Source organism: Enhydra lutris, unplaced genomic scaffold (assembly GCF_002288905.1).
Source record: "Enhydra lutris kenyoni isolate GAN:26980312 unplaced genomic scaffold, ASM228890v2 scaffoldscaffold46, whole genome shotgun sequence".
Classification (NCBI taxonomy): Eukaryota; Metazoa; Chordata; class Mammalia; order Carnivora; family Mustelidae; genus Enhydra; species Enhydra lutris.
The window spans coordinates 13078722-13092628 of NW_019154130.1; the positions used below are offsets into that span (position 1 = coordinate 13078722).

General features: G+C 39.4%; 1 protein-coding gene across 1 annotated transcript in view; it reads right to left on the reverse strand.

Annotated features, from left to right (window-relative positions):
* LOC111156378 (TAO kinase 3) overlaps positions 1-13907 on the reverse strand; it is a 188239-nt gene that overhangs the window by 19351 nt on the left and 154981 nt on the right. Inside the window, exons 14-16 of the mRNA XM_022517211.1 lie at positions 12676-12810; positions 4105-4341; positions 2323-2451 (exon numbers count right to left, since the gene is read on the reverse strand). Coding sequence (XP_022372919.1) covers positions 2323-2451; positions 4105-4341; positions 12676-12810 — 501 coding nt within the window. The remainder of the gene's footprint in view (positions 1-2322; positions 2452-4104; positions 4342-12675; positions 12811-13907) is intronic.

Here is a 13907-nt window from a genome sequence, read left to right on the forward strand (position 1 = left end):
AACCTTGATAAGTTCCATATTGTTAACTTAGAATATGAGCTGAAATAAATGATTTCACATACTGAAACCATGCCCCATATTGAATTTTATTAAACTTTAATACACCAATAGTCTAGAAATAAGAAATCCTAAGTCTTATAAGGAGGAAAGTCTAGGGAATTGCAGGCAATTCACCTATAAGCACTGGTGGGAGAAGTGAAGAAATTGGAGCTTTCAGATCAAACTGCAGTTCATTAGGACTCTCCAAGTCTACTACTGGCCTTCAACCAAACTTTTAAGAATCGATCATTCACTTATCAGAGATTTACATGTACCAGGCACAGGGATACAGTTATAGGCAGGAAAAAAAAAAAAAAAGACATGTTCTCTGCTCTTAATCACTTACTGGCCAGCGGGGTAAATAACTCAAAATAACTTAAAAAAAAGGGGGGGGCGGATAATTGAAAAGTAGTGTTATGAAACCAGAGGCACCTGTCTTGGTTAAGGAAGTCAGGAGAGGTCTCCCTTGGGAAATGATTTTTTTTTTTTAAGATTTTATTTATTTATTTGACACAGAGAGAGAGATCACAAGCAGGCGGGGGCGGGGGGGAAGAGCAGGCTCCCCGCTGAGCAGAGAGCCTGATCCGGGGCTCGATCCCAGCACCCTGGGATCATGACCTGAGCTGAAGGCAGAGGCTTTATTAACCCACTGAGCCACCCAGGCGCACCCTCCCCGCCCCGCTGATTTTTTTTTTTTTTTAAAGATCTTATTTATTTATTTGACAGACAGAGATCACAAGTAGGCAGAGAGGCAGGCAGAAAGAGAGGGGGAAGCAGGCTCCGCATGGAGCAGAGAGCCCGATGCGGGGCTCAACCTCAGGACCCTCGGATCATGACCGGAGCCGAAGGCAGAGGCTTTAACCCACTGAGCCACCCAGGTGCCCCGGGAAATGATATTTAAGTTAAGGTTTTTTTTTTTTTTTTTTAAAGTAGGCTCCATGCCCAATGTAAGGCTTGAACTCATGACCCTGAGATCAAGAGTCTCATGCTCTACAGATTGAGCCAGCCAGGCGGCCCAAGTTAAGGTTTTAGTAAAAAATTTTAAGTCTTACAAGGAGAAGGAGTAACAATTAACAGCAGAGGGAGAGACTGGGGGTCGGGGTGGGGGTGGGGGTGGGGAGAGCATCCTGGTGGAAAAAAACAGTATGAAGAAACAGTCTTCTCCAAAGGCTTTGGAGAAAAGTGGAATTTGATACATTTGAGGAACCAAAAGGTGACCACTGTGGCAGGAGCAGCAAACAGTCAGGGCTGTAAGCAGGTGAGGTAACAGTGGTGTGAGGTGAGATGGAAGGAGAGGCTGAGAGTAGACTACTAGTATTTTGATCTCTCCTAAGAGCAACGGGAAGTCAATGAATGCTAAACTCATGAGATGATATGATGAGACTCATGGTTTTTTTTTTTTTTTTAAAGATTTTATTTATTTATTTGACAGAGAGAGAGATCACCAGTAGGCAGAGAGGCAGGCAGAGAGAGAGGAAGGGAAGCAGGCTCCCTGTCGAGCAGAGAGCCTGATGTGGGGCTCGTTCCCAGGACCCTGGGACCATGACCTGAGCTGAAGGCAGAGGCTTAACCCACTGAGCCACCCAGGAGCCCCATGTCTGTTTGTTTTTAAAGATTTATTTTTGAGAGAGAGAGCGCAAGCTCAGGGAGAGGTTCAGTGGGAGACTGAGAGAGACTCCTCATGCAGACTCCTTGTTGAGCACGGAGCCTGACACGGGGCTCGATCCCAGGACCCTGAGATCATGACCCAAGCTGAAACCAAGAGCTGGATGCCCAACTGACTGAGCCACCCAGATGCCCTGAGACTTCTGGTTTGAAAAGATCACTCTGGCTGAAGTGGCTGGAGAATAAACTGGAAGTAGGCAAGAATGGTTTAGAGTTAAATCAATGGTTCTTAAAATCTGATGCCCGAGTCAACAGCCTCAGCATCACTTGGGAACTTGTTAGAAATGCACATTTCAAATTCCACCCAGACCCACTGAATCAGAAAATCAGAAAATCTAACTCTGGTGAGTTAGGAATCCATTTTAATAAGCACTTCAGGTGATATAAAGTTTGGGGATCCATGGTTTAGACTACTGATTACAATGTAAGATTAATCAATTTTAAGTTCCAACTTTTTTTAAGATTTTATTTTTAAGTAACTCTACACCCAACATGGGGCTCAAACTTATAACCCAAGATCAAAAAATCACATGCTCCACCAACTGAGCTTGCCAGGCACCCCTTCAGTTCTAACCGTTCGAACGGCAACTTAGTGATGACAAATATTGGTACTCTTACCTCTTTTATTTTTTCCTTACAAATCTTATACTGTTTCTTCTGACTTTCTAAGAAAGTTGTCAAATCTTTCTTCTGCTGGGCCAAGATCTGTTGCTGGAACTTCTTTTCATCTGCTGCAGCTACCTTTGCCTAATAAAATGACATAAAATCTAGGATAAATTGTTCTCCACACAGAATTCAGCTGTCTATATCCTCCAATGCATGAAAAGAGTCCATAAGTGCTGAATAATGTAGTGTTTTTTGAGCAAATAATTAATAAAAAACAAAATAAGCAAATACCTGTTCTGATTCTCTTGTATCTTAAAACAAATCTGAAATTCTTACCATTGAAAAATACATTTCCAATCATGGGAAAAACATGAAGGCAAACCTCAACATGTTTTATTGAGCACACAAAAAATATAAGGAATGGAAAGTGAACTAAGGATCAAAATAAAAGATTTTTTTCATATTGTTGGTGGCTCACAGATTAAATTATAAAAAATGAGTAAGTAACCAGAGCTGGCGACTTTTAATCCCAGAATATCACTCTAATTGATTAATAACATTTTGTTTTCTTGGGCACCTGCTACAATTGACAACAGTCATACACTGGGACATTTTGGGGGCTCCCAAATGGATAGAACATAGACCAAATAAAAGATAACCCAATAAGCACTGGCTCCTGAAAGTGACCAAATTGAAGTTTCTGGGGACCACTAGATGCAGCACGTATGTAAGATGAGGTGCTTTGGAGATAGGGAGGGAATTATGCATCATGGTTCTCTTTATGTATCTTTACACCTTTAGCTTCCATTGTCAATACTTTTTCCATTATGAACAATTCTCTCTACATATTTACCAAATCGAATCCCCAAGAAAGAATCTGACTGGTTTATTTAATCAGGATCATCCCCGTTTGGGCAGAGGTTTTCATGCCAGGCTGCCTCACAGCTTGATGGCTGTTGGGGGAATGCTTCCTCTGCAGTTCTGATGTTCCTTTCCACGTGGAGAGAGAGCTTAATTACCGAAACACCCCTGGCACTCTGTCCCCAGTCACCCCATCCTTAGGGAGCACATGTTCACCCCTGCTTTCCCACACTATGTAAATCTGACGGGGGTGTGGCAAGGAAGGCGACTGGTTTAGCACTGCCAGAGCCTAGATAGGCAAGTCTGTTCAGTTTTGTACAGTATTATTAGCGCATTTCCCTTCAGACTTGAATTACTTCTCCCATCTAATACTTATCAGTAATAAAGGTAATATTTTGACTCACTGTCTGCCTTAGTCTCTCCTCTGTTTGGAACCTAGATGGGGAAGAGAGATGTCTCCTAGAAGACTCAAGCAACAGCCAGATTAATTACTCACTGCCACTGGTCAGGTGCCCATTCCTAGTCCAATCAGTGTAAGCAGGCACTATCACCACTGAAAGGGACTATTTGTAGAGCAGTTTTCTTTTGAACAGGACTGTGGGTGTGGCAGGCATGGTAACAGGTCTGAACTGTGCAAGTTTCCACAGGATAGAAGCATCTTGTTTCTCTTTATTTGCACCCAGACCCCCTCAAGGGACTGGCTCTCAGAATATATTTGAATAGACAAGAATATACACCTGTAGTAACTATTTTAACTTTCAATCGCAATTTTGAGTAGCCCCACAAAACCTAACCCCTCTCAACTACCACCAGTGCAACATCGTTCCTCTGTCACCAAAAATCACCCTGCTCCTGTCTTCTGCTCACGTGATGCCATTGACTGAAATAGGCCTGGCTTGGTTACAGCACAAAGACATGTATGTGCACACTGACCTCCTTCTCTATGATAGCCACTTGCTTCTTGGCCAGCTTCTCCAGCTCGATGGACGAGTTGTTGGCATGCGTCTCCACCTCCTTCTGTAGCTTGAGGCGGTGCTCGTCCATCTCAGCTTTCAGCTTGTTCTCCAGGGCGATCAGCTGCTTCTGGTGCTGGCGCCGCATCCGCTTATAACCTGACATCTGTTCCCGCAACTCGTTCTCCTGCTCATGCTCATGGATCTGTCGTGTAACCTGATTGGGGTGGGGGAATAGAACTCAGGTAACCAGATTCATAGAAGACAAACTTCCAGGGAAAGTAGAGATGCCCTCTGGCATAATTCTATCTATCACGGCCACCATCAATCTACCTACTATTTGCTGAATGCTCGCCTGTACCAGGCACTGTGCTGGGTGCTCTTTATATTTATTCTTTAGCTCTAGTCCTAAACTTGTTTGGACCCATTCACTCACTCATTTTACTCCTTAGTGAGGTATGTGTTACCACCCCCATTTTATAGATGAAGCAACTGAGACTTGAGGGAATTAATTTATTCAATCAGCCAAATTATATTCACTTATTTTTGACCTATTATTGTATCTATGATCAAGGTCACATAGTTAATAAGGGGTAGAGCTGGGATTCAGACCCATTTCTGTCTGGTTCCGGAGCCATGCTGTCTCCCCTACACCAGGATTTCTCAACATCAACACTGTTGAAAATGAGCCAGAAGATTCTTTGTTTTGGAGGGCCGTCCTTCAGTGCAGGACATTTAGCAGCGTCACCGGCCTACTCACTAGATGCCAGCACACCTCCCAAGTCAAGACAATCAAAAATGTCTGTAGACAGTGGCAAATGTCCCTTAGGGGGCAAATTCCCTCTGGTTGAGAACCACTGCATTATATCATAGTGCTTGTTTGTTTTTAAAGATCTTGTCTCTAACAGTCATAGGGATTCTGAGTATCTTCCCAAAGTTATTTGAACAAGATTTATTTCTGATTCTTAATATGAAGTGGGGTGGGGGCAGTGAGGAGTGAAAGGAGGGAGGGAGGGAGGGAGTTAGAGATAGAGAGAGAGAACTCTCTTCTTTCCACTCCTCTCTCTCCCACCTCCCCTTCCCCACAGAAGCAAATTATAATAATTATATTATATTATATATTATTATATTATATATAATATTATATATTAATAATAATTATATTATAATTAGCAAATTATAATACATTTACATGCTCTCCTCAAGAAGAGAAAGTATTTCTGTGATTTTTAGATGGCTACTTAGTAATTTTTCCTTAACCCACTCTCAGGTGACTATCCAACAAACTCAAGACTGTAAATATGAATTTTGGCATCTCTTGTTTCTTTCTATTAAACCTTTTCTGATTTTCCACTCCTTCCTTCAGTTTATCATCCCTCTTTATCTTCCTGTTAGATTCTCTGCTCATTTCACTCTCATCTCTCCTATTTTAGAAAAAAAATTAATTACAAAATTCTAACTTCAGCTTTGTTTTTCACTAAGTAATTTAGTCACTCCTATCTACTATAAGCCAATTCTCCCCAACGTCACCCTCAAACAAGTTTTACTAGAAATTTTCATGCTGCTATTAATGTTCTTTACTATTTTCAGTTTATGGGTCAAAGTGCATTTTGTACAAAGAACAGTTTGTTTCTTTGCTCCTTTTAGAAGGTATCCCTGCATACCAGACTGAGTCCTTACTATCAAGAGAGTGCTATTCTGTAACTGGATAGTATTATCAAAGTACACCATTAAACATTAGCTGAACTTTGAAACCTTTCCAGCTGAAACTAACACTAGGTTTCATATTCATTTCTCTTTTCTAAAGGACAATACTCTTTAAAGTATGAAGAATAAGAGCAGAAGATATTTCAAGACCAAAAAAAAAAAAAAAAAGAAGAAAAGAAGAAAAAAAAAAAAGGACAGTATCACCAAAGGGGCACCTAACACTCTAAAGGAAATCTATTTTGTCATCACAATATCATGTTTCTTTTTAATGGGCTTATTTCATGATAAAAGGAAAGAAAGAAGTCATTTGAAATATGTATATATATTTCACTTCCTCATGCTTGTGCTTTCCTGAAGTTCAACTACAGGGGAAAACAATTCCAATCAATAGAAAGGATACCATTTAGCCCTTTCTGAATTCAGGTTTTTTCCTACAAATATGGCAATAAAGTGTCCATTCCAGGGTAAGGTATTTGAGATATGTTTTACCTCTAAACTTATTTTTTCTTATGTTAGTATTCCTTCTTCTTCTTCTTTTTTTTTTTTAGATTTTATTTATTTATTTGACAGACAGAGATCACAAGTAGGCAAAGAGGCAGGCAGAGAGAGGGGAAGGGAAGCAGGCTCCCCGCTGAGCACAGAGGCCGATGCGGGGCTAGATCCCAGGACTCTGAGATCATGACCTGAGCTGAAGGCAGAGGCTTAACCCACTGAGCCACCCAGGTGCCCCTCCCTTTTTTTTTTTTTTTTTTAAAAGATTTTATTTGTTAGTATTCCTTCTTTAATCAGATTCCCAAAGTTGAGAACTGGCACACCCTAAAGCTATCATGACACATTCAAAGCTTGCAAACAAAAGGTCTGACTAGCTTGTGTCAAATAGTCTCAGGATGGCCATTTCCCAAATCAGGCACCTAAATATAAAGTGGAAATGAGTTGTGTCAAGAACATTTTCTGTCCTAACTGGTGGGTGAGTCCCTCTGAAAATGGTGGTCCTATTGCATACCAGACCACACAAGCATGTGGCAAAGACAAATTACAGAGTTCAACATGCTATCATTGTATATTACTGAATTCTAGGAGAAACACTTTGCTTCTAATGCTTCCCATAATTTGGATAATCACCTTTGTAAACTCCTAATATCACCTTCAATTTGTTGCAATGAAATTTTCTATGTTTCAATGTTAACCGCCTTCTTAGGCACATACAGAGATACTGAGTTTTATAATTCCATATGCAAGCAAAGTAAACATATTTAAGTAGAAGTCTGGCCCAATGACTCATGTATGAAGTCTAACTAGAAAGACATAAAAATATTGTTATCTACAGTTATGTACACTTGCATGTTTTAAGTTTATACTGTGTGTCTTGTAAATACACTATTTGGTCAAGAGAATTAAAAATAGCTCATAATTTTATATTTTATCATGCTTTATGATTTACAATGTATTTTCACATGCAATGCACTCTAATTTTCCTAAACCCTGGGATTTGAATTGAAGTTCTACGGTTCTTGAATTGCCTGAGGAAATTCACCCCACTAAGGCAGAATGAAACATTCTGTTAAGCAATGGAGGGAATCAACACCCCCAAAACATCAAAGCTGGAGAAAGTATAAGCTACAAACTGAGTAAGTCTAAAAATGAAAGAAAGTTATGGAAATGTAGTGACTGTAGTTTTCACAATGGTAGTCTCAAGAATGTGATCCACTGAAAGTGGGCAGTAGCATCTTGCCACACCCAGTAGGTTGCTTGGACACAAACCCCATTCTGTTCCTTACTGTATTACTGACCTTGGGCAAATTACTTAACCTGCCTGAAGGCTCTCAAGAGGAGCCACTGCTCCAATGAGGTCACTGATGGGATAATTCTTGTGTCCAGCAAGGTGTCTGACACACAGAAGATGTTCTATTTATGCTGATTTCCTTCTAAGGAAATCTAAGCATCTAAGCAGTATGTCTTTCCCTCCACCAAGCATTTCTAGTGATATGGACATAGATCAGAAGGAGTGGATCCAAGAGAAAGGGTAAGTGTAACAATGAAACTGTACTTATATGCAGGTTGTGGCTTATAAAATAAGTATGCATAATTTCTAAACCTGAATTATTAACCATTTCACATACCTGGAGTAATAAATAAAAGTTAACAGCCATAAAGGAAGACTGAACTTTTCCCAGAAAGTTTCTACAGCCATTCCATTCAACCTTATCTAAATCTGGCAAAAATTGGCACCTACAACAGATAACTACATCCAAAGTGTACTATCTGTCTACCAAGCGCAGAACACCGCACTAGAGGGCTAATAAGCAACTTACTGAACATAAAAGAGGAGCATAGTGGCTGATATTGTTACCCTTGTAAGAGATCAAAGCCAACTTACAAGATTAATTATGTGTAAGAATCAAAATAATGCATATAAAACTGGCTACCTCAACTCTTAGAAGAAATGAAATTTATAGCAAGTTCTTAAAACGAATACCATGGGTCACATTTTGACAATAGAAATTTCACATTCCACTCTTTAGAACACCTAGGGAAAAACATTTTAAGTTTGTACCAAAAGTAATGATGGAAAATGGGCAATTCTGCCTTATACAGAAATACTGGCAGGAAGCACTTAGAAATGTACACTTGCAAATCCAAATTCTCATGTGAGAGCAGGACTGGAAGAGACTTTGTTCTTTCCTTAATTCAGCATGTTTACTGAGAGAGTTTGTTCACGTGGGTTGGGTATAGAGACTGGGCAGCATAAGTGAAAAATGGTCTCAGTAATGACCCTAGTGAGATTAAGAAGCTAAGAAAAAGGAAAAAGGAGCTACAAAACATTCTGATAAGCATCCTCTCGTACACTATCCTGGAAGAAAACACATCTTCCAGCCCTCAGATATAGAACAGTGGGGCTCATGAGGGGTGAAACAGCACTAACTTCAGAGGCTCTAATATTTTTATGCTTGTCTATCAAACTTATTCAGGTATCCACTTTCACAATTAGCTGGAAATTAGGTTGCATTTTTAAAATCGAAATGAAGACTCCATTTTTATATGAGCTTTCCTGCTGAATCTGGTAAAGGCAAAGTAAAAACAAAAATTCACATTTGCATGGATAGGACAATAATCATTTTTGTCTACATGCTTTCCTAGAGATTAGAAACTAAGAGTTTTATGCCCCTGTCCCTAATATGTTTTTTTTTTTTTTTTTTTTTTTTTTTTAAGTAGGCTCTACACCCAACATGGAGCTTGACTCTGAGATCAAGAGTTGTATGCTCTACTGAATGAGCCGTCCAGGTGCTCTCCCATCCTCCTCGGGACAATATGTACTCTAACATAAATTCCCCTGTGTAGTAAGACCACTCATTCCTGTGAGAATTCCTTCATAAGACCAAAAGCTGAACTGCCCGACAGATATGGGCTTGTGCTCTTTCTATTAACATCTACTATGGGAACTACTATCCAGAACATTATGAAATTCTAAGAAATGACATCAGATATGACAACAGCTGAAAACACTCTCATGGGTTACCAATCCAATTAAAATATTAGGATCTCCATTTACCAACAATAAAAACTTAAGGGAGCCACATCTCAAGGGCCCAATAAGGCAGATGAGTAATTCTGAAGAACTATATAAACAACTCCTTTCTCCAGATCATGAATCAGTTCATTATGAACTTTCTTACAGAAGAAAAAGAAAGGATAAATAAAAAAGGTTCTATGAAATGCCCTTCCTTTTCCTAGTTTTTCAAAATAAGGTCAATAATTGCTGCCCTTCTATGATTATAATAAAAAATACATAATTCTACATAATTCTGAAGTTTCCTCAGAGTTACCTCTGATATTAAGGTTCACAGTCCTTGCTTTTCCTTTGTTACAAATGTAATTGTGCAGCAGTGCAAATTAACATAAAAAAATCTGTTTTAAGGTGCCAAAATGGTAAAAACATCAAGAAGTAAAAAGCCTGCAACCCATGGGCTGCATACACTTGTCAATGGCTCCATTCAAAAGCACAGTGTAGAAAAAAATGCAAAGGGCAAACCCCACAGATTTAGGTCTCCTTTAGGTTTATGTATAAGAGGTAGGCTGATTAAACAAATTTAAGGAACTATAAAATTTTTTGTCAGTTTGTAAGTCTATTTAAAATACACACTCTTTTAAAAATATATATTCATTTATCTAATAGTTAGAAATAAATAATTTCTGAATTCTTTTTTCTTTTTGCTGTTCACTTTTAATCACTCTGTGGCTCGTTAGCACTTCTATGTAGAAGACTATAAAGAGTAAAACCAAAATAAATAAATCAATATAGTATTGTTACCAACTATGGGAAGTGAAAAGGGTTTCAAAAATGACTTGATTATTCATTGCCCTGGACTTCCATTTTCCCATGATCTTGCTCCTACTTTTATGTCATTAAATAACTTTAGTCTTTTTCCTTTGAGCTGAGATCCATGAAAAGCAAAAAGATTCATGACATAATTTTAAAATTTAGATACTTCTTTTTGATATTCCAGTGTCCTGATTTATTTATTCCTACTGGACTACTGGGAATTAGCCTTTAACATAAAATTGGTAGAACTATAGTACTTGATAAGATACATTAAAATACCCAGACCAATAATTAGATTGTCCAAAGTGAGACATGGAACCATATAACATCATACCACCTTTCCTTTACATTAATTCTTTTTTCTGAAAGAGCACTAGATGCAAATACCACTGACCTCTGATAAACTTCCATCAATCCCACCATGACCCCCAAAGCATGACATCTGGAGAAGGTTTTCCACATGAAACAACTTATTTTACAGTGGCTACCGCAACAGTCTATTAGCTACTCAGCTTTTAACTTAATATAGGGGCAGGGAGCCTTTTAGCCAATCCAAAGTCCATCAGAGACTGATCTCAGCTACTCTCTGGCTGGGCACTGGGAAGCCTGTAGGATTCAGAGGGGTTCCTTAGGACTTTGCCTCTAGCCCTCAGGTGGCCTAGCAGGGAAGCAGCTTTCATAAAGCACAGAGAAGACTGGGATGGCTGACAGGCACAGAGTAGCCCTGGGTGAGTGTACAAACACAAGCGTGAGATCATTGTGGTATGGCAGTAGTAACATCTTACTAGGAGGAAGGAGAGGTCATGAATATATGATGTGGGAATGAGGGTGTGGCAAGTGACAAAAGACACTTTTCCCAGAGGGGGTAAGATCCACTTGGTATAATGTTTGTTTCACATTCAAAAACCTGCTTCTGGTGCTCTGAGTCTCAGTGGCTGCTCAGCCTTTCTCCTCTCATTTCTACATGAACATGTCTGGATAAAGATACAAGTCTCACAAGAGTCGGTGGTAAGCAAGAATATTATATAAATACCATATTTTTTGGTCAGGTATTGTGACATGAAGATATTTATTAATAAATTCATGGTTCTTTATTTAGACTCAAAAGCATGTTATTTTTTAGGTGCTTAGCAATCATTAGCAAATACAGAGTGGACATTTTTATATCTCCATTACACGGTGTAACATTCATTTAAAATGAAAAACTGCCCATTAAGAGATGACAAGAAACTTCTATACAAAGGAACTTAAAGGCAGGCTTATTGATAAGCAGTCTCAATTAAAATGCTTGCTTTTAGACAGCAGCAGGCATAGCAATAGGTAGGTGCTTTAACTTCCATTTTCCTCATATTTGGGTTTTTAAAGATTATAGTCCATTATCGATTTCAAAGATAACTGAAGCCTTTGAAAGACTTGAGAGATGAAAGTGGAAATCAGGTTTAAAAAATAGGACAAGAAAAATAATTTCTGGGTCGGCCTTGGATGATGTCATCATAGGTTCTAAATGTAATAGCCAGGCAGTGTACACTAACTCTTCCTGCCCATGTGACCTCTAACATCAATCTGGGCAAAAAAATGAATATTTCAATAATTTTTCGGCTGAGAAGTGAGATTCAGAAGCAAAAGATTAAAGAGAGTTTAGAGTGCCAAAGATGAAACGATGTGAGTGTGTGTGTGTGAGTATGTGAGCGCGCACGCGCACGCGTGGGGGGCCAAGGGGAGGAGGCATGAAAACTAACTCTTCCAGCACACACCCCTTTTGCTACTACAAGGGCATCCAGCAATCACATTTGCAATAGTAAAAATGCTGAAGGATCCTACAGTATCCTTTCTTCCACAATCATCCATATCCTCTCCTACAAAGCCCCTCTTGCTTTATTGGTGCCAGGAAATTCTTCAGGGGTTAAATGGGGAAGTGCAGCCACTACCATTGTTGCAATAAATAAATGAATGAACCAGAACGAACCAGCAATTCATCCCTAGGAAGCTAGTATCTTATTTTCTACAATTACATACATTAGCTAGCAGTGATATATTTTCAAAAATTGTGTTTTATCTTTTGATATGTGTGTATACATTACAAACACACAAGCATCTATACAAAAAGAAGCATAGTGCCCTGCACACACATACATCAAATACCTTTAAAAATTTTTTTAGCATTGTTATTTCAATGAAAAGACAAATAGCTTTAAAAAAATTGGATAGGTTAGCAACTTCATCTTAAAGGCCTTTTATTTTGCACATACAGCATATATAAATACACACACACATACACACACACACACACACAAAGGTTTTTTTTTTTTTTTTCCATGCCGTAGACAATGCTAAAATATCTGAGATCAGGTTGCCATGCCAACAGATTTTTTTCTAAAATGAATAAAATTATTAGGAGGGAGAAAACATTCTTGACTCCTTTCCTCCCATCCATGAAGCCGAGAGAGGCTCAGGGAGGGCGAGAGGCTGCCAGATGGGGAGGAGGGGAAGGAAGGGAAGGTGGGTAGAGGGGTGTTTGCTTACCAAAGATGCTGATTTGATCGTGGCAAAGCGCTCTCTGTTCCGGTAGTGGAGGGCCTGGCTCTGAACTGACTGGGTAGGCCGCGGCTCAGGCCTGGGATCGCCGTGGCCCGCCTCATCCCTTATGAATACATGATCCTGCAGAAATGGATAAAAACAAGGAGAAAGTCCAGCTGTGCTCTTTCCTCGCCGGCTGCCTCTCTCTCACCCCTCTTTCTGCACAAGCACTGCTGTTTGAAATGCATAGTTTAGCTCTCTGCTAGTCCCCGCAGCTCCCACGGTACAAAATGAATAAGCAACACATTGCAGCCTTCAGTTAGGAATGTCAGCTGATCGCTAGTGGGATGCCTTCTGAATCCCTGGCAGGCTTTTTCTTTACCTCCAGAATTACATATATGCAAAAGAAAAAAAGAATAGAAAAAACAATGCAATGTACGGACTCCTTAGAACAGTTTGCTTAAAACGCTGTAACCAAATAATTCCTTTAAAAATGTCATGTCCATGTCTAGCAAGGAGGATGCTGGTTGCTTTTAACATAAAAGCGAGCCTCCGCCTCATTCCCTTGAAAGATCTGCTTTCTCAATTTAATTTTATTTGAGATCTGTTCGGTAGGATCATCGTTCTGCCTAGAACCAGTGTAGGCTTGTGCTGAACTGCCTCTCTATCTTGTGCTGGGAAGATTCAGCAGTCACTGAGGGATCCTGCTTTCCAGTCATGATCGTACACAGTTCTAGCACCTTCTCTCTACAGCTTCTGAAAGGATTTTTTTTTAGATTTAAAGAGACAGGCATGCAATTTTAACCAAATGATACTTTCACAAATTCTTCCTCAACTTAGTCTCGCTATGGTCACTAGAGTGAGTAAGGCTGGGATTTAATGTCCTTGGATGATTTAATCAAATCTGTGCTTCTTGATAGGCAGAGATGATTAATCTTGTTGTAACGCCCAGTGAAAAATAACATTCCCTGGAAGGGTAATAACGGATGTTTCTTAAATGCAATTTAAATGAGTTTTAAAGGGGAAAATGCTTTCAAAGGGTGATGCTTTTCTCTATAAAAGATGGAGTGGTTAGTCAGTAAGTAGCTCTTAACCCTTCAGAAAAAAAGATACCATAATAATAGCTCAAAAACATGTACAACCATGGGGGATTTTTAAATAGTACATGTTCAGGATGGGGAAGGAGAAATTAATTCCCGTATTGCCCTAGGGTTTTAGGAGAAACCATTTGTGAGAAG